This window comes from Trichechus manatus, unplaced genomic scaffold (genome assembly GCF_000243295.1).
Source record: "Trichechus manatus latirostris isolate Lorelei unplaced genomic scaffold, TriManLat1.0 scaffold00146, whole genome shotgun sequence".
Classification (NCBI taxonomy): Eukaryota; Metazoa; Chordata; class Mammalia; order Sirenia; family Trichechidae; genus Trichechus; species Trichechus manatus.
In genome coordinates this window covers 1,949,531-1,971,171 of record NW_004444082.1, presented here as the reverse complement: position 1 = coordinate 1,971,171, position 21,641 = coordinate 1,949,531, and the positions used below count along the sequence as shown (strand labels likewise).

At 44.1% G+C, this 21,641-nt stretch overlaps 1 protein-coding gene across 2 annotated transcripts in view; it reads right to left on the bottom strand.

Moving 5' to 3' along the window:
* Positions 1–7,447: 7,447 nt before the first annotated feature.
* PTPRM (protein tyrosine phosphatase receptor type M) overlaps positions 7,448–21,641 on the bottom strand; it is a 746,511-nt gene continuing 732,317 nt past the window's right edge. Inside the window, exon 34 of one of the 2 annotated variants that reach the window (XM_004385786.3) lies at positions 7,448–8,200. In XM_004385786.3, coding sequence (XP_004385843.1) covers positions 8,147–8,200 — 54 coding nt within the window. In that variant the 3' untranslated portion in view covers positions 7,448–8,146. The remainder of the gene's footprint in view (positions 8,201–21,641) is intronic. The other variant, XM_012558215.1, reaches the window with a different exon arrangement.

The following is a 21,641-nucleotide window of genomic DNA, read 5'->3' as shown; positions in this document are numbered from 1 at the left end:
TTCCTCCATTGTCCAATCACATATTCATCATTTTCTTTTAAAACCACACCAGAAGCACATTTAATATCCATATTTCCAGCAACAGAATGCTGGTGCTGTATGTATTGTCTAAGACGATAGAGAATTTCTCTATAGTTCTCCTCACTTCCTTCGAGCCCTCACTAGAATTGGCTTTGATGTCCATAATTCTACTAACAGTCCCTTCAACGCAATCTAGGCCTTTACTATTAGGCATCTTAAAACTCTTCCAACCTCCACCCATTACCCGATTCCAAAACCACTTCCACATTTTAAGTATTTTTCCGTTACCAAATTCTATCTTAGTTATCTAGTGCTGCTATAACAGAAGTACCAGAAATGGGTGGCTTTAACAAACAGATTTATCTTCTCACAGCTTAGGAGCCTAGAAGTTCAAATTCAGGGCTCCGGCTCTAGGGGAAGCCTTTTTCTCTCCATTGACTCTTTCGAGTTTCTGCTCCTGGGCAATTTTCATGTGGCCTGGCATCTCTCTTCCCTCATCTCTTTACTCGATTGCTTGTTTAATCTCTTTTATATGTAAAAGAGATTGACTCATGATACACCCTACAATAATCCTGCCTTGTTAACATAACAAACACAACCCATTCACAAATGGGATTATAACCACAGGCAGAGGTTAGGATTTGCAACACATATTTTGGGGGGACACAATTCAGTCCATAGCACCCACATTTTGACTCTGCTTCTTTAGACCATGTGCACTTCTTTTTGCAGTTCTTTTCTTTCTTTTTTTCTGTGAGGACCAAGGCTAATACCTGATTCCTCTTCTTCTAGCCCAGGTGAGCTGGGCTTTATAGCAGTTTCCCAAGTAAGAGCAAAAAAGAAAAAAAAAAATTTTGTTTCGAGTTTCAATTTGCTAACACTCAGAACAGATTCTCTGAGATTGAGATTTAATTTCCCTCCAGCCAGGCATGGCTGGGGCTGGAGTCATTTCTTGCATCCCCTGAGTTTGTATTCTGAACCATCTTGTGAAATCGAGGGAGAGATGTTTGGAGTTGAATGTGGAAGAGTGGGCAAAGGCGAGGAGGAGTAACAGGGAGGAATAGTGTTGGAGGCTGAGGAAGAGTGCAGAAAGCATCTTGAGATTAGAAAGAGTTTGGGATGTGGGAGGACATGAAAGGTCCAGTGACTGGGACACAGAGCCCAGTAGGCTGTGGGGTCAGGGGGCTGGAGAAGGACATGGTGGCCAGGTCGTGTAAGGCAGAGTAAAATGTCAGCGTTCTTTCTCAAAGGCAACGGGAAGAGAGGGGAGGGATGGTGGTGACAGGGCCACATTTGGCTTTTGAAAGATCACCCTGGATCTAGACTGGGGAATGGACTGAAAAGAGCACGATTAAACACTAGAGACAACAGTTGGGATATTGCTGCAGAGCAGAGAAATGGGGGCCTGGAAGAGTGTTGTTTCAGTGGGGGTGTGAAAGAGAGAATCGATCTGAGCATTGGGAGGAAGTCTGAAAATGCTCAGGTTTCCTGGTTAAGCAGCTGGTGAATGGGGTGCCATATACAGAGGCAGAGAGAAGGGTTCCCGGGGAGAGAGAGAAAGCAAACCCACCCAGTCCGTTCCTGATCAGGTTGTAAGCCCTGGGGCTACAGAGATGGTTCCTGCTCTCAGGACCTGTTTTCCGAGGAGAGAAGTGATTACTGTTCCTCTGAATTTGGTGGAAAGACTTGGATTATTTGCCGTGGGGAGTGGGAAAGGAAAGATGGATGCCATGAAATTTATAGCAGGAATAATAAGCCCATTTGGGTAATTTTTTTTTTTTTTTTTTTTTCCTAACAGCTCTCAGTGCCTTGGGTGTATTAAAGAAAGCAGATGGATGGGTTTCTCTATTTGTTTGTTTAAAGAGGGTTTCTTGTAGGCAGCAAAGAGTTGGGTCTTGCTTTTTTATCCCATCTGACAATCTCTGAGTTTTGATTGGGTGGTTAGTCCATTTACCTTTTAATGTGATTATTGATATAGTTGCATTTACATCTACCATCTTGCTGTTGGTTTTCTGTTTGTCTCTTCTGTTCTTTGCCCCATTTTCCTCATTTTCTGCTATCTTTTGGATTATTTGAGTCTTTTTTTTTATGATTCCATTTAATCTTCTTTGTTGGCTTAGTAGCTGTAATTCTTCATTGCATTATTTTAGTGGTTGCTTTAGAATTTATATATCTTTAACTTATCACTGTCTACCCTGAAGTGATATTATACCCAACTTCACATATGCTGTAAGAATCTTCTAGCAATCTACTTTCATTTCTCCCCTCCCTGCATTTATGCTATTGTCATATCTTTTGCTTCTACATATGTGATAAAACACTCATCATTGTTATTGTTTTTTTTATGTCAACGGTCGATTACCTCCTAAAGATATTTAAATAATGAGAAAAATGTTTTGTGTATTTATCCAGGTAGTTACTCTTTCCAGTGCTCTTCATTCCTTTGCGTAAATGCACATTTCCATTGGATATCAGTCATTTCATTTGCCGTGGCATGGGTCTTCTGGTGATGAATTCTTTCGCTTTTCTGTATCAGAAAATGTCTTTATTTTACCTTTTTTTTGGAAAATATCTTTGCTGGGGATTGAATTCTGGGTTGACAGTTTTTCGTTCATTCAGTACATTAAATTGCTCCACAGTTTTCTGGTGTGCATTGTGTCAAAAAAGAAGTCTGCTGTAATTCTTATCTTTTTTCCTCTGCATGCAACATGTCTTTTCTCTGGCTGCTTTTAAGATTTTTCTGCTTGTCACTTGTTATAAGCAATTTGATTATGATGTACATTGGTGTCGTTTTCTTCATATTTCTTGTTTTGGAGTTTATTGAGCATTCTTGGATGTGTGGGTTTATAATTCCCATCAAGTTCGGACATTTCTGGCCATTAATTCTTCAAATATTTTTTCTGTCCATTTTCTCCTCCACTTTGGGAGAACTCCAATTATACGTGTATTAGGCTACTTGAAGTTGTCCTGTCACGGATGCTCTGGTCATTTCCAGTCTTTTTTCTCTTTGTGTTTTATTTTGTATAGCTTCTACCGATGTCTTCAAATTCACTAACCTTTTCTTTTGCAAAGTCTGATCTGTTAACTTCATCTAGTGTTTCTTTTTTTAATCTCAGATTTAGTAATTTTCATCTCTTTAAGTTCTGTCTGAGTCTTTTAAAAATATATATATATATCTTCAATGTCTTTGTTTAGTATGCTCAGTATTTCCTCTATCTTCTTGATCATATGGGATACAGTTATAAAATAATTGCTTTGATGTCCTTGTCTAGTAATTCTGTCATCTTTGTCATTTCAGGGTCATTCAATTCATAGATTTCACTTCTCATTATTTTTTGTGCTTTTCTACTTTTTTTGTCTGCCTGGTGATTTTGAGTTGGATGCCAGAAGTTATGAATTTTACTTTGTTGGGTATTTTTGATTCCTGTAAATCTTCTTTAGTTTTGCTCTATGGTGCAATAAGTTACTTGGAAACAGTTTGAGCCTTTCAGTTTTTAATTGTAAGCTTTGTTAGGCAGAATCACAGCTGTGTTTAGTCTAGAGATGATTTTGTCCCACTGCTGAGGCAAAACCCTTCTGGGTACTCTATCCAATGGGAAAAGGACGTATTTTGGCCCTGCGTAAGCTAGTATTGTTCCCTCTAATCATTTTGGGTGGTTCTTTGGCCTCAGGTAATTTCCCTACATGCTTGTGCTGATTAGTACTTAGTTGAAGACTTGAAGGGGACAGGATGCAGATCTTCAGAACTCTTTTTCTGTAGCCCTCTCTCCTCTTTGGGACTCTGTCTTGCAAATTGTAACCACCCTGGCCTCCTTGAATTCCCAGTTCCATCACTTCAAATCAGGGAGATCCCTGGGTTTCTTTAAAGTTGACCATTTACAGAGTGGTGATGGAAATGCAAGATATGATGGAACTATAAGGAGACCTGGTGGTGCAGTGGTTAAAGTGATTGACTGCTAACCAGAAGGTCAGCAGTTTGAAACCACTAATGGCTCCGTGGGAGAAAATGTGGCAGTCTGCTTCTGTAGAGATTTATAGCTTCAGAAACCCTATGGGGTCACGGTGAGTTGGAATTGATTCAACAATAGTGGGTTTGATTTTTTGGGTTTTATAAGGGGTCAAGGGCACTGAGGGTGTTGGCAAACTGGTTGAAATGATACATCATGGGGTTTAGGTTGTACTGTGAAAACAACTAAGCCATGAAGGAGTCCTGCGCTCAGAGAACGGACTGGAGTTCTTCATAAGTTCAAAGAACAAGGACTGCAGGAATAAGGCAAAGAGAAGGCTAGCAGTTGGAGAGGTTGGTGTCAGAATTTGGCACATTCATTTAAGATTTCATTCATTTTAGGATTTCAATCTCCAACCTTTTGGTTAATAGGTGAGTGTGTTAATTGTTTGCACCACCCAAAGACTCTTGTTCATTAAATAGTGCTGACTTTTGTAACCAATAGGATATTATGGAAATGACATGTGACTTCCAAGGCTAGGTCATAAAATAAATCATGGTTTCTGCCATATTCCCTCTTGAACCACTGGGAGAAGGCAGCCACCATGTCATGAGGACCTCTGTGCAGCCTGTGAGAGGCCCACATGGGGGAACTGAGTCCTGCTGCCAACAACCAGCACCAGCTTGCCAGGCATGTGAGTGAGCTACCTTGGGAGTGGATTGTCCTGCCTCAATCAGGCTCTGAGATGACTGCAGCCCTGACTGATATTTTGATGCAACCTCATGAGTGAACTTCAAACCTGAATAGTGAGGTGTTTAGGCCAGCCTCTCACCACTAACCTCCAGCCAGCTCTTCCTGAGTGTTTGCAACGTTCCACCTTACTGAGGAATCTGGGGAAATACATGTCCACCAGGGGAGTATGGATAGCTTGGTGTATAGCAAAGTAGTGGAGGCCTAAGATGTAGATGTAAAATCCAGTCCTCTTTGTGGACAACTTCTACTCTTGTTGCTTTTGTCAGCTAAGCCACTCCTGAATTTTTGACCATAGAAACTGCATGAGATAATAAATGTCTATTGGTGTTTTAAGTCTTTAAATTTGGGGGCAATTTGTTACTCAGCAGTAAATTCTAATACAGATTTTGGACCTGGAAGTGGGATGTTGCTCTAACAAAAGCTAAAATTTTGGGCATGGCTTTGGAACCAGGACGAGGGACTCTGAGGACAGTGCTGGTAGGCAGCTCATGCACAGGGTCACCTATCTGCTGGCTCAGCTTGTTGGCTTGGGGCAGCAATTGGGCCTGCAGCTACTCCACTTTCTGAGCGTGAGAACAATATAGCTGCTGCTTTACTTCTTCCTCTGCATCTTGCACAAAATGACTCCTGGGGTCCCCCTAACCAAAACATACAGAGAATGGGATTCTTGGAAATGCAGTTCAGTGTGGCCAAGGTGACATATTACAGAGCCACAGTAGCATCCCAAAGAGATGCTGTTAGGAAGTTGTCCTTGAAGAGGACCATGTCAAGAGCCAGGATTATCTGGTTTTCGTAACAGTCAGGGCATTAAAGTGTCTGGGGGGGCCTAGGATGCCACAACAGAGGTGAACCCAGAGTATTGAGAAAAGAAACACAGGGAAGGGACACGTAGCCAAGAGTTGTTGCCTCTTCTGTTTGCAAGGGGGAGAGACTTTTTCTGCGTACTAAGTAATGGGAATCCCAACCATGCTGCAAGGCCTCATGGGAAATCAGAAAAAGCCACAAAATGTCCCTCTCTCTTAGCACTGTTTCTGCTAAGAGGTGAAACCAGTTGAAAGAAAGAGATGAAAATCTAAGATAGTCAAAAGTCTAGAGGGAACAATTAGCTTCAGTGTGAGAAATGGTGTTTGATAACGTAGGGTTCGATTACGAAAGGGACGTATCATTAAACTCAGATCTCAGGTCACTTCAGTGTGTTGTGCTTAAGTGATGGCCCTTTTCACCTCAGGCTAAGGGGGTTGAAGACCAGAGCCACAGGTTTGTAGAGAAGCTAAGGCTTCACCACACTGTCCATACTTCCACCTGGTCAAGACCAGCTCACACACATCTGCGTGTGGTTTTCCACGTGTATTCATCCTCAGTCCTGGATCCTGTAGAAATCATTTTGAAGAGGAAAACAGACACAAATAGCTGTCTTCTCATGTTTTCAGAGTGGGGTGGTGAGAGGTGATTCTGCAGGAGGAGCCTGAAGCGTGTTTAGGCCAGCCTCTCACCGCTGAGCTCCAGCCAGCTCTTCCTGTTTCAGAGTTCTGCTCACCCTTAGTAACAGGTGCTTTTACAAGAGAAGGATCTGGGGGAAAATGTATCCCATCGGAGGTATGGGTAGCTCGGTGTAGAGCAAAGCAGTGGAGGCCTAAGCTGCAGACAGAAGCTTCAGTCCTCTGTGGACAACCTTTACTCTTGTTGTCCTTGGTCACCAACATCCCCAGAATAGGCCGGAGAGACACCCTCAGACCTTCCCACTTTCCACAGCGGGTGATGGGGCCAGTTTCCCTACTTCAGCAGGAGTTGTCCCTAACCCTGCCTATGATAAGGGGAGAGAAACTAAGCCAGCGATGCTGCTGTCGTGACCCCAGGGGCTCTGGAGGCAGTTGGTAGCTACTAGCTGGTGTGGCTTTGGACAAGTTACTTCAGCTTTTCTGAGTGCCCACATCTATAAAATGGGTTCATGACTGTCCCTAGCTCATACGTTGGAGAGGGTGTGCTTCCTGGTGGGGAGTGCCTCGCATGGTGTCTGGCACAGAACAGGTGTTCAATAAAGGAGGGTCTCACCGCCCACCTGCAACCATCTAACACGGCCTAAAACTGAGTTTCCAATGATATTGCAACTCCACCAGCATTGCCTGCTACTTTAGAGGTCGGTCCCAGCCCTCGAGTGGCACTGAGCAGGCTGCCCTTTCTGCACCTGAGGCCCCTTCAGCAGGAACGGTCTTGTTCAGCTTTGTGTCCTGCTTGAATGCACTCTTGATCCTGTAACTCTCTAAGACCTGTTCTCTCAGCAGTTTTTAGGGTTGAGTGAGGCATGGAGAGGACAGCTATTATCCCCAGTTGACTGAGGTGTAACAGAGAAAGGAAGGCGTTTATCACGGTCCCCGTCCTGGAGTCTGGCCCGTGCTTTCTCTAACAGCCTGCATGACCAGGCGGGCACTCATATCTGTGTGTCTTTAGCACCTGGGGCAGGCTAGTACGACAAGCCTAGATTTCTTACTGACAAAAGTTCTCTCTCGGGAATCCCAACTGCACCTGCTCGGGCCAAACACACCCTAGATACAATCTCTCTCCCAGTGGTATGGCTGGGGGATGCTGCCTCCAGCACCTGTACTCGGGGACTCTCGGAATACAACACAATTATGCCACACGTCATTCTTTATTGAGTTGAGAATTCACACAAGTTAACAGCATACAGTAAATTATTTCCAGGGCTGAAGAAAAATGATGGTCACTCATTGTGCTTCACAAAATTTTCTTTTAATGAATAAATAATTTGATGAAATCAAAAATATTTACAATATAAACAACTGGAAAAGCTTTGGCTCTTTGAATCTGATCAGCAGGTTTTGCGTTTTTGAACTGAATTCCTTCCAAGCTTTTCCCTTGGAAACAAATACAAATCTGATCGAAACAATAAGTCATACAGTGTATCTTTGCTCATTACATGTTTATCTGTTAGTCCTGGAAAGCTACAGAAGCTTATATTATGCAACATGTTAAAATACAAACATTAACTAAAATAATATATTATCATAATGCCAGGTAGCATTCTCCACAGAACAAAAATGTACACTCAGCTGCAACAATAACAAAGGGTCACGGGCCACAAAATAACACCCAAAGGTACAAATTCCTTCATAAGAATATAGTTGTGCTCTTCAGTTGACCAGCTGTCCACGCTCCCTGCAAGGCTGGCGGTGGGGAGCAGAGTATCTGACTGCTGCAGTGCTAGGTGTGGGCCTGCCGGGCAGCAGTGCTACCGTGGGAACTGGGCAGTGCAGGCAGCGGTATAGCCACTTTCCCGGGCTCTTAAAAAGAGCCAATTATGCAAAGCAAAATAAGCATATTGAGAGTCTTCATCTCATGTAGGCAAACACCATGGAGCATCTTGGCTTTGTGATAGGAAGGGTTTCCTTGCAGAGTTGTTGGTGCTGTCAGCCAGAATTCAAGTATTCCAGAGCCACCTCATAGCAGAACTTGTACTGATCCTGGAAAACAGAAGGGGAAATGTCAGCTCTGTGAGCTCTAAATGCTGCTTCTACTAAATCCATTAGGGAATAAATCAAACTGATGAGGATTTTGAATCAGAAATGAAGAAGTCACAACCAAAAACATATTCCCTGACTGTAGCTGCTCCCTGGCAAGGCTCACTAGAATTCCAGGAAAGTTCCGGACAACTGGTTAACACTCTCTGCTCACACATACATGGTTATGTGTGCATTGATTTCCTGAGCTTCGTAGAGGAGAATTAAGTGGCAAAAGGAAAGGTAATAAGGGCCTGTGGAGAACGCCTTAATGACTAACTCGTATAGGGAGGGCCTTAATAAATATACACAGTGTCACTCTTGGTCCAGCTTAACCTTTGATTTTCGGTCAACAGGATTTCCTCAATTCTACTGGAATTTATTAAGCATCTGTTAAGGATCAGGGGCCCTGGTGGCACAGAAGTTAAGAGCTTGGCTGCTAACCAAAAGGTTGGCAGTTCGAATCCACCAGCCACTTCTTGAAACTGTGGGGGTAGTTCTGCTCTCTTCTGTAGGGTCGTTACAAGTTGGAATCGACTCAACAGCAGTGGGTTTGGTTTTTGTTAAGGACCAAGCCCCTTGACCCCCGACTTTGAGACTCTTGTGATCCAGTAACCAAATGACAACACACAGGCAGAGTTAAGAAAGGGCCCCAGGAATGGCCCCCGGTACGTGTTGTGAGTTCAGTGGAGGAGAGAGCAGATCTTCGTACGGCAGATCTGGAAAGAAGCACCAGCCAGGAGGTTGACAGCACCTTCCCTGGAGGACAGAGCTGATGTGTGAAGCTGGGGTAGGTAGTTATATACATCAGTTTTCCCAGGATGGTCTGGTTTATGCCTGCTGACCTGGCATAATTATTATTTGCATTCTTTTTCACTTTTAAAAGTGTCCCCGTTTGGATGATAAAGTATATGGTCACTCTAACCGGGATGAAAACAGCCATTCCAGGAAGAAGCAGCTGGATTAGGAAAGGCACAGAAAAGATGTTTTAAATCATCTGGGAAGCACACACCCGCTCTCAACCAGGTGGTGGATTCATTTTCCTTGGCACAGTTTTCTCAGATCTTGTCACTGGGCCTGGGTGAGCCTAGGTGGGGTCTCAGGGGGTTGGGGAGGGTGTCTCTGTGTCTGTGTTTATGCAGGGTGCTGGTGGGAGCTCCCCTGGATGTGGCCTTGGAGCCAAGGACAGCGATGATGAGGGGCTGAGGATGCCCCCTCCTGCCCCTGGCTGTAGCACAGTGCCTGGGGCAGAGGGGCTCAGCACTACCCCCTTCAGCATGAGACCTGTGTTTGCAGTTTGTGAGATTCAGCTCTGCTGTCTCATTACCCATCACGATGGCCACCACCAAGGAAACGCACCTTTAACTTCTGGTTTGCCAAATTAATTAAAAACAAATTTCCACTATTTTCTCCTATGTGTTTCCTAATTAGTCATTAGTCATTGAAATTTCCTTTTCTTCACCCACATTTCATTCTCCAAATGCCCTGACAGTCAAGCTATTTATTTGAAGATGAAGAATATAGTTTATTCCTCTTTGTATACAATGCATCAGTCTCCAGCACGGAACCTGACACATAGTTGGGAGTTAAATGCTGATCATATACATAGATGAATGACAAGACATGGGTTCAGTATTTGATTCAACTCAATAAACATTGATGCTAGAGATGGGGGCTTCAAGATATAGTCTGAGTTCTCCAGGAGCTTACGATCTATAGAGGTTAAGACAGGAAGTCAACAAAACAATTATTTCAATATACTGAAGGTGCTACAAGATTAAAAATCAACAGCAGTAACATCTACTGGCCAAAATAAAAAAGACAGACAATAACAAGTGTTGGCAAGGATGTGATAAACACAGAACCCTCATACACTGCTGCTGGGAATGAAAAATGGTGCAGTGCTTTGGAAAATAGTCTGACAGTTCTTCACATGATTAAACCTAGTTTAGCATATGATCCAGCATTCTAATCCTATCTATATACTCAAGAGAATTGAAAACGTGTATTTATATGAAAACTTGTAACAAATGTTCATAGTAGCCACAAAGTAAAAACCCAAATGTCCATCTACAGATAAACTGATAAACAAAATGTGGTATATCCATACAGTGGAATAGTATTCAGTCATAAAAAGGAAGAAAGTTCTAATGCATGCTACGACATGGATGAATCTTAACATGCTAAGGGATAGAAGCCAGATGCAAAAGGTCACATATTGTATATGAAATGGCCAGAATAGGCAAATCCATTGAGACAGAAAATATGGCTGACAGGGGCTGGGGTTGGGGGAATGAGGAGTGACTGCTAACCGGTATAGGGCTTCTTTTTTGCAGTGAAGAAAATATGTTAAACTTGGATTGTGGTGATGGTTGCACAATTTTGTGATACTAAAACCCACTGAATTGCACATTTTAAAAGGGCAAATTTTATGGAATATGAATTATATCCCAATAAAGCTTTTATTAAAAAAATAATACAATAGCATCTAAAAGAACAAAGTACCTAGGAATAAATTTGACCAGGAAGGTGAGAGACTTGTACACTAAAAACTATAAAACATTACTAAAAGAGATTTAAAAAAGACCTAAATAAATGGAAAGACATTCTGTGTTTGTGGATTAGAAGGCTTCATATTGTTAACATGTCAATACTACCTGAAGCAATCTATAAATTCAACACAATCTCCATCAAAATTCCAACAGCCTTCTTTGCAGAAATGGAAAAAGCCAATCCCCAAATTCATATGGAAGAGAAAGAGACCCTGAATAGCTAAAGTGATCTTGAAAGAAGAAGGATAAAGTAGGAGGACACATACTTCCCAATTTCAAAACATACGATAAAGCTTCAGTTAAAATAGCTTGGTACTGGTATAATAATAGATATACAGACCAATGGAATATAATTCAGAATCCAGAAATAAATCCATACATCTATGGTCAACTGATTTTCAACAAGGGTGCTAAGTCCATTCAATGGGGAAGAAGAGTTTCTTTAATAAACGGTGCTGAGAAAATTGGATTTCCACATACAGAAGAATGAATCAGGATCCATGCATCACATCATACACAAAAACCAATTCAAAATAGATCAAGAACCTAAATGTGAGAACTAAAACCATAAAACTCTTAGAATAAAATATAGGGGTATGGCTCAGAGGACTGGTTGTTAACAATGGACCATCAGATACGACAATAAAAGCACCAGCAGCAAAAAACAAAATAGATAAATGGGACACCACCAGAATTAAATACTTTTGTTCATCAAAGTAGTTTATCAAAAAAGTGAAAAGACAGCCTACAGATTGGGAGAAAATTTTTGGGAACCACATATCTGATAAAGGTCTAAACTGTGAGAAAGTAAATTTCTGTTTGTTAAAGCCATCCACTTGTGGTATTTATGTTATAGCAGCACTAGATAACTAAGACAGAATTTGGCACCAGGAGTGGGGTGCTGCTCTAACAGATACCTAAAATGTGGAAGTGGTTTTGAAACTGAATAGGTAGAGGCTGGGCAAGTTTTAAAGTGCCTAATAGCAAAAGCCTAGATTGCCCTGAAGAGACTGTTGGTAGAATTATGGACATCAAAGACAATTCTGGAGAGGACTCAGAAGGAAGTGAGGAGACTGTTACACTGGAGACGGCACAAATGGCAGAAGCAGCATCAGAGAAATGGCGGCAGCACAGAAACGGCAGCAGCAGAATCCGCAGACCAGCATGAGACAGTGCTGGAGCTGATCCACGGAGCGAGGGCTGAGTGCCTTTGGCAGGAGGCTTCTAGTGGAGTGGGTTGCCTCTGAGCACTTATTGGTGGAGCCAGGCTTGTCGACCAATGGAGCAAGAGAGCTGAGTGTCTTCTGGTCGAAGTTTACTGGCATATTGGGGTGCATCCAGGCACTTATTGGTGGAGCTACAGAGCTTTGGAACATTGCCTGAGCATGGCAGACTCAGGCTGCAAGGCCCGAGGGACCAAGAGGTCAAGGAAGCAAAAGCTTAAGAGACAAGGAACACAGGAAGCAGAGCTGCCTTAGTCTCAAAGGGTAGGACCATGACCTCTGGGATCTCAAAGGGTGGAGTTGCCACTCAGATGGACTAGGAGAATGGGGCTGCCCAAATTTGAAGGAGAAGAGTTGCCATTCCAGTGGGCCTGAATTTGGACTTCTAGCCTCCCAGATTGTGAAAGAATAAATTTCTCTTTGTTAAAGCCATCCACTTGGGGTATTTCTGTTATAGCAGCACTAGATAACTAAGACAGTGGGTCAGAAAACACCCAGTTCATGAGGAGCAGCTCAGGTTGTGTGGTGACTTGGTGGTCCTTGGTTAAGTGTTCAGTCTCTTCTAAGGCCCAGTAACAAGCCAAAAGCGGTTTTTCACAGGATGATAGTTATCTGCAGAGGATGGCAGGGCTTTGCTCCAAAATCCTAAGGATCTGCACTGTGACTAACCAATAGGGACCTTCCAAAGACTCCAAACAGCATCTCTATCTGCCACTGCCACTTCATGCACCATTGGATCAGCCAGATCATATGGTCTAAGTGGCAGAGCAGCTTGCATGGCAGCCTGAACCTGTTGCAGCGCCTTCTCTTTTTCGGGCCCCGCTCAATACTTGCAGCTTTTCTAGTCACTTGATAAACAGGCTGGAGTAGCACTCCCAGCTGAGGGATGTGTTGCCTCCAGACTCCAAAGAAGACCACCGGGTGTTGTGCCTCTTTTTCAGTTGTGGGAGGGGCCAAGTGCAGTAACTTATCCTTCACTTTAGAAAGAATATCTGAACATGTCCCACACCACTGGATCCGTAGAAATTTTACTGATGTGGAAAGCACCTGAATTTTTGTTGGATTAATTTCCACCCTCTAGCACACAAATGTTTTACCAGTTTAAGTCCAGAGTCACTGACACTTTTTCTTTACTAGGTCCAATCAGAATAAGATCATCAATGTAATGGACCTGTGTGATGTCTTGTGGAAGGGAAAGGTGATTGAGGTCCCTGCAGACTAAATTATGACATAGGGCTGGAGAGTTGATATACCCCTGAGATAGGACAGTGAAGGTGTATTGATGGCCTTGCCAGATGAAGGCAAACTGCTTCTGATGGTCCTTCAAAACAGGCATGGAGAAAAAGGCATTAGCCAGACCAATAGCTGCATACCAGGTACCAGGAGATGTATTAATTTGCTCAAGCAATGAAACCATATCTGGAACAGCAGCTGCAATTAGAATCACCACCTGGTTAAGTTTTCAATAATCCACTGGCACTCTTCAAGATCCATTTGTTTTTTGCACAGGCCAAATAGGCGAGTTGAATGAGGATATGGTGAGAATCATCATCCTTCAAGTCCTTGATGGTGGCAGTAATCTCTGAAATCCCTCCAGGAACTCAGTATTGCTTTTGGTTTACTATTTTCCTAGGTAGGGGCAGTTCTAATGGCTTCCACTTAGCCTGTCCTACATAATAGCCTTTATTCCACATGTCAGGGATCCAATGTGGGGGTTCTGGCAGTTGCTGGGTATGTCTATCCAATTATGCATTCTGGAACTGGGGAAATCACTACAGGATGGGTTCAGGGACCCACTGGACCCACCATAAGATGGACATGAGCTAAGACTCCATTAATAACCTGACCTCCATATGCCCCAGCTCTGATTGGTGGGCCACAGTGACGTTTTGGGTCTCCTGGAATTAGTGTCAGCTCAGAGCCAGTATCCAGTAATCCCCAAAAGTCTGATTATTTCCCTTTCCCCAGTGAACAGTCATTCTCATACAAGGCTGTAGATCCGTTTGGGGAAGGCTGACAGAAAGATTAATAGTATAAACTTTTGGCAGTGTAGTGGGGTCCTTCCTCAAGGGGACTCAGCCTCCCCTTCATTCAAGGGGCTGTAAGTCTGTAAACTTGCTCAAGTCTGAGAATTGATTGAGGGGCTGTGACTCTCTATTCTGGTGATTTGAGTTAGACTGCTCTTCACTTGACCTAGAATTCATCCACCTGTACAGATCAAGTAAATATTTAGTTGATTTCCCATCTATTTCACTCCCAGGGACACCATGACTAAGTAGCAAACCCATAAGTCCATACGAGTCAGACTATTATGATTAATGCTTTGGCTCTGCTGTCCATTATGGTATGTCACCATGCCCACCTTGTCTTTGTTGACTGAGTGCTGCCACTTGGCCCCCACCACTATGGGGTCCAATCAGCCCCACTGTAGTTAGGTGTCTTAATTCAGTTAGAGCAGCTCCCACTGTCAAATCTGACTTTCATAAAACAGCAATCACAGCAGTCTTTAAAGATGCTGGGCTCCCTTTACAAATTTCTTCCTCCCTGTTGTGGTAAAAGGTGTGTCCTCTGGGCACCCCATGTGTGGGTCTGTGGGTCTAACCTGATAAATCTACTCTAAAATGCCAGTTTCCCTAAGCCTTTGGATACCTTCCTCTACAGTATACCAAGGCAGGTCTGGTACTTCAACTTGATTTAGTGTAGGCCACTGCGTAATACATGCTTCAGCGAACCAACCATATAAACTATTAGAATCTTTCCTAACCTCTTGAGCTGAAACACTGAATGAAGAACCTGTGCTTAGTGGGCACATATCAATAAACTCAGACTGATCCATCTTTATGTTCCTTGCACTATTATCCTACACCCTTAATAGCTATTCCCACACATATTCCCCAGGTGTCTGTTTGTATATATTAGAAAAGTCAAGCAGTATTTTGGGGGTATAGCGTACCTCCTCTTGTGTCACACTTTTCACATCAGCTTTTGGGGCTCACTGGGACTTAAGTCTAGTTGTAGGTCTAGAAGTAAAAATGGGTGGTGGTAGTGTGCTTTGAGAACATTCAGGAATGTCCTGTAAGGCATCTACCTCAGGCAATGCCCCAGGTGATGACTCAGATGCCTACCCAGGTGGTATCTCAGACAAAAGCTCTTCAGACACAGCTGGGTTAATCTCATTAGATAGGGGTGTAGGGGCTAATGGTTTTGTTGGCAGGAGTGATTCAATGGAATTTAAGGGCCCAGTGTCCCCAGCTTTCTGATTATCTGCCCATATGTCCCCATCCCAAGTTTCAGGATCCCACGTCTTCCTAATCAATGTCCTCACTTTAAGACACCACTCGAGGTTGGGAATTGAGTTGGGGTTGTAATTCAGCCCCTCTCATCATAAAACTCCAGGTCTGGTTTTTAGCAATATAATCTCTGTTACTACAAGAAATAAAGCACTCTTTCCAGGCACAAGTGGCAACTTTCAGGTCACTTATGTGGTGCTTAAGCTGTGACTCTGAAGCCCTGAGCTCATCTCTTTCTTTCACTACTTTGTCTAGTGAAAGTAGGACCAACCAACCAGCTTCCTTATACTTCTCATTCTGACAAAATTGTAGAAGAGTATCAAACATGTGGTCACCCAGAGCCTTGTCTCTCACCAATACTTGATCTATTGATGCTAGTTGCTGTCGAGTCAGTTCTGACTCATAGTGACCCTATATACAACAGAACAAAACACTGCCCAGTCCTGCGCCATCTTCATAATTGCTGTTATGCTTGAGCCCATTGTTGCAGCCACTGTGTCAGTCCATCTCATTGAGGGTCTTCCGCTTTTTTGCTGACTTTCTACCAAGCACGATGTCCTTCTGCAGGGACTGGTCCCTTCTGATAACATGTCCAAAGTATGTGAGATGAAGTCTCACCATTCTTGCTTCTAAGGAGCATTCTGGCTGTACTTCTTCCAAAACAGATTTATTCTTTCTTCTGGCAGTCCATGGTATATTCAATATTCTTTGCCAACACCTGGTGGTGATATTTTGTGTATTTCTCTTGCCACCTCACACCATGGATTGGCAGTACGCTCTTTACTACTGGAAGCAGAGTCATCAACATCTTAAAGACTAACCAGATTTTTTTTTATTGCGCTTTAAGTGAAAGTTTACAGTTCAAGTCAGTTTCTTATACAAAAATTTATACACACATTGCTATGTGACCCTAGCTGCTCTCCCTATACTGTGACAGCGCACTCCTCCTTTCCACTCTGGATTTCCTGTGTCCATTCAACCAGCTCCTGTCCCTTTTTGCCTTCTCACCTCGCCACTGGACAGGAGCTGCTCATTTAGTCTAATGTATCTACTTGAGCACCTCTCTTCACAAGTATCATTTTATGTCCCATAGTCCAGTCTAATCTTCATCCGAAGAGCTGGCTTTGGGAATGGTTTCAGTTCTGGGCTAATGGAGAGTCCGGGGGCCATGTCTTCCCAGGTCCCTCCAGTCTCAGTCAGACCATTAAGTCTGGTCTTTTTACTAGAATTTGAGTTATGCACCACTCTTTTCTCCTGCTCTGTCAGGGACTCTCTGTTGTGTTCCCTGTCAGGGCGGTCATTGGTGGTAGCTGGGCACTATCTAGCTCTTCTGGTGTCAGGCTGATGGAGTCTCTGGTTTATGTGGCCCTTTCTGTCTCTTGGGCTAGTATTTTCCTTGTGTCTTTGGTGTTTTTCATTCTTCTTTGCTCCAGGTGGGTTGGGACCAATTAATGCATCTTAGATGGCCACTTCCTAGCTTTTAAGACCCCACACACCACTCACCAAAGTGGGATGCAGAATGTCTTCTTAATAAACTTCGTTATGCCAGTTGACCTAGATATCCCTGAAACCATGGTCCCCAGACCTCTGCCCCTGCTACTCTGTTCCTCGAAGTGTTTGGTTGTATTCGGGAAACTTCTTAGCTTTTGGTTTAGTCCAGTTGTGCTGACTTCCCCTGTACTGTGTAAGACTACCAGATTTTGAGAATCAATTTAGAAAACTCATCCTTACAATTTTGTTTCTCTAGAACCACACTTGGTACCAAATGTCTTAGGCTACGTTCTCTAAAGAAGCAAAATCACTGAAGCATATATACGTATATATATATACAGAGAGAGAAATTTATATCAAGGAAATGGCTCAAGTGGTTGGAGAAGCTGGCAAGTCCCAAGTCTGTGGGTCAGGGTGGAGGCTGGAGGCTTCTCCTGACTCATGTAGCTGCAGGGGCTGACGAATCCAAGATTGGCAGGTAAGATGGCAGGCTGTAGGCTCAAGTCCCAAAAACTGGAGGTCAGATGGTGATGAGCCAAATGCAGGATCCAGAGCAGAGCAAAAATCAGCAAGCTTTGCCAGAAAGTCCACATATACTGGATGCAAGCCACACCCCTAAGGAAACTCCCTTTCAACTGACTGCTGCTCACAGCAGATCTCATCATGGAGGTAATTAATTTATATCACATCTCATCATGGAGGTGATTACATCATTATATAATTGCCAAGCTACATCATATCTGCCAAAGCACTGAGAATCACGGCCCAGCCAAGTTGACCCACAACCTTAACCATCACAACATACAATAGAATATTACCCAGCCATAAAGAGAAATAAAGACCTGATGTATGCTACAGACGGACCAACCTTTATGCTAAGGAAAACATTCCGCTATGCGAAATGAGTCTTTCACAAAAGGACAAATACTGTATGATCTCACTTATATGAAATAAGCAAATATATAGAAATGAAAGATTATTAGTGGTTACTGCTGTAAAAGATCTCTTGGTGAGAGTTTATCTCACGCACTTTGGACATGTTATCAGGAGGGACCAGCCCCTGGAGAAGGACATCATGCTTAGTAAGGTCAGCAAAAAAGAAGACCCTGGGCGAGATGGACTGACACAGTGGCTGCAACAATGGGCTCAAACATAGCAACGATTGTGAGGATGGCGCAGGATTGGGCAGTGTTTCGTTCTGTTGTACACAGGGTCACTGTGAGCTGGAATAGACTAGACAGCACCTAACAACAACAATAACCAGGGGTGGGAAGGAGGGGGAAAGTGGAGTTTTTGCTTAGGGGGCATTATGTTTATATTAATGGTGGTAGAACGATTCGGAAAAGGAGAGCGAGAATGGTTGTAGAATTTGAAGAATGTAATCAATGTCACTGAATTATACATGTAGAAATTGTTCAACTGGTATATGTTTTGTGTATATTTTCACAACAAAAAATATGCACAAAAATAAAAAAAAAATCAACGGCAGACTGCCCATGCCATGCTATGAATCCTTACTCTCGTATCAATCAAGGGTCAGGTTGAACTGGAACCGGGAAAGCTTTAATGTTAAGCATGAATCCAGTTGCCCTTGGTTGCATTTGCTTTCCAAGGATTTATGGATCTGAGCTGGCCCCACTGTTACCATGGTCCTGTTTATAAGCCTTGGGATATCGGCCAATCAGTCCCTCCGATTATAAAACAGGGGGGTTGGATCATACCTAGGGTTTCCTTCCACCCTGCTAACCTAGAATCCTATGATTTGAAGACTGAGTTTTCCTTTAAAGCAAGTCTGATGACATATGCAAAGATGCAAAAGCATTCACTAAAGTATCTAATCTTGCAAATAATAAGCGTTCTACCAGCCTGTTATTTCTCTCAACCAGATCACTCTCTCCATACCCGTAAGGGAGTGCCAATAAGTGTTGTAGTCTTTTTTTCCCCAAACTCTTGAACTGGAAAAACTATTACTCATCCAAGGTAGAGTTACATTCTGATTTACGTTCAGTAGTACTCAGGAGTCCCTGAGTACCGCACATGGTTGGTTAATGCTCTCAGCTGCTAATGGAAAGGTTGGAGGTTCGAGTTCATCCCGAGGTGCCTTGGAAGAAAGGCCTGGCAATCTACATCAGAAAAATCAGCCATTGAAAACCCTATGGAGCACAGTTCTATCGCAGCAACTGGTTCTAATATTTATTATTTCCAGATTTGACACTTTTATTTTGAGAATATTTAAAAAGAAATCAAGTGTTTGAATTTCAAATTGTAAAAGGCCATGCTGGCAGACCCACGCTGGCATCCTTTCTGTGGAATGGGCCAACCATTTCTGCTGTTTTTGGGAAGCACAGGGATCGTTCGTTCTTTTCAGGAAATCCTAAGACGTCCAATTCCACAATGTGTAAAAATGACTTTGTACAAACCTAACTGTGACATTAACTTCAGTGACTACAAAGAACCATCCCTTTAACACACTGATAATGCACTGGGGCGGGGAAAGGTGCTTTCTAGCTTCGGTGCGCAGAAGTGCTGCCCGGAAGTCATGGCAGGTCCTGTCCTTGGTGAGGCTGTAATTTCCCAAATGAGCTCTCCCTCTCCCATCCTGTCCGTCCTAAGCAAGCTGCCGACCCCCAGAGGTTCTGTGATGACTGGTTTCTGAATCAGAAAAATAAGGGGAACGAGAAGGCAGGCCATAAACTGCAGTGTCCCCCCAGCAAGCATCTGGGTGAATGCCTGAAATCTTCCTACATTGGAAACTGATTACACTTGATCACCAGGTACAGGCCTGTCTTCTGCACAGTGTCCTCTCGCAATTCACTTGCCTTTGAAGAGTATAATTAAGCCGCATGAGCAATCCCTGTGCTTTACGGAGAAACAAAAAGAATGTTTATGTGTGGGCCCCAAGCACCCCCAATCTGGGCGACATGAGCTGGCTGGGGACACAAAGGCTGAAAAAGATGGCGTGAGCAGGGTCTCAGGGCTGGGACTCAGCATGTCCCAACCACGTCCTTGTGCAAGGCCACGGCCCAGGGGACTGGTTACTCTCTGTCCTGGATTGAATTCTGTCCTCCCAAAAATGTGTGTATCAGTTTGGCTGGGTCATGATTCCCAGTATTGTATGATTGTGTACCATTTTGTAATCTGCTATGATTTCCTCTGTGATGTAATAAGATGGATTAGTGGCAGTTATACTGATGAGGTCTACAAAATAAGACAGTGTCTTAAGCCAATCTCTTTTAAGATATAAAAGAGAGAAGTGAGCAGAGACACATGGGAACCTCATACCACAAAGAAAGCAGTGCCAGGAGCAGAGCGCGTCCTTTGGACCTGAGGTTTCTGTGCTGAGATGCTCCCGGCCCAAGGGAAGACTGATGCATCCCAAGGACCTTCCTCCAGAGCCGACAGAGAGAAAAGGCTTTCATCTGGAGCTGATGCCCTGAATTTGGACTTGTAGCCTACTGGACTGTGAGAAAATAAACTCTTTGCTAAAGCCATCCACTTGTGGTATTTCTGTTACAGCAGCACTAGAGGACTAAGACCCTTGGCATCTCTCCCCACTGCGTCCACTCTTCTTGTCCCCACTAAGTGCGAGAAAGGAATCTCAAAGCGAACCTAAAGGTGAAACTGCGCCCCAAAAACTCTCCACTCAGCGCGGGGGTAGGAGGCCAGACGGGAAGCAGGCTGAGGGCTCGTGGACCTCACTTAGGGGTCCTTAGTTATGGCTCCCCCAGCATATGCGCCACGTCTGCAGGCCTGCCGGCGCCAGGCACTTCTGTTGCTCCTCATGGCCTGAGTCTCAGGCCAGATTCAAAGAGATGAGTCGACACAACCTAGTGGGGCAAAGCCTCCCTCCCGCTGCCCTGCTGTCTGAGACCAAGACAAGGTTCACCGTTTGGACTGCTCCCGCACTGACAGATCCTTCAGTCGGAAAAAGCCCTTCTCAGCGCTGGCCCTGACAGCGCGTGAAGTGGGGGTGAAGCAGTCCCCGAGTGCTAATAACCATGCTAGGATCCTCTGGCTCAATGTTCCCAGGCAGCTCACCCCAGGTGAACAGCTTGTATGTGGCCAAGGAGACCACTAAATTAGCATCACCCGCAATGAGACAGCTATATTTCTCTGACAATGGATGTAATGGGTCATTACTTACATCTTTATCTTTAAAAATGTATGCAGAACCTGCTTCATTCGCAGCGCCATACAAAATCCAGGCCAATTCCCTGTCCAGAGCCCCCCAGTCCGAGCGGCAGAATCTCTTCTCCACGGGAACAGTCAGCTCAGGGTGGATCTGAGTGGGCTGCAGAGAGGGAAAGTCCAGCCTTTCCGCTGGAAGCCAGGCGCTCTGAGTGCTGAGGGCGTGTGGCCAGCCAGCCCCACCGTCCCGCTGCAGGGGCGCAGAGTCTGGGGCAGGGAATGGCAGGGCTTTCACCAAGAGTTACTGCAAACCCTTCCTCAGGGGCAGGCAGGCTGACAACAGTCAGGGTGCTGAGTGTGGGTCCTGGGGGCTGGCTCCAGGATGACAGGCCTCCGAGGGCACTTGTGGGATGCCGGCCGAGGGTGAGCAGAGACAGGTCACATGGCTGGTGGGAGGCACAGTTAGGGCCCTGAGCTCGCCTGTCTGTCTCCCCACCTGACTCTACACCCCCTCCCATACACACACACCCAACCCAGCCTGCAAATTTCACACAATTTTACAGCTAAGGCTATAGAGGAGCTAGTTTATACGTGTGAGTGAGTAGATTAACTGTGCCTACAACATAGATAGAACTGCAGACCCATTTTGTAGGGGTAGACGTTGTAAAGTGTGCTATTTTTTTGTGTATTCAAGAGGAACATGAGGCAGAAAGCGGCCAGC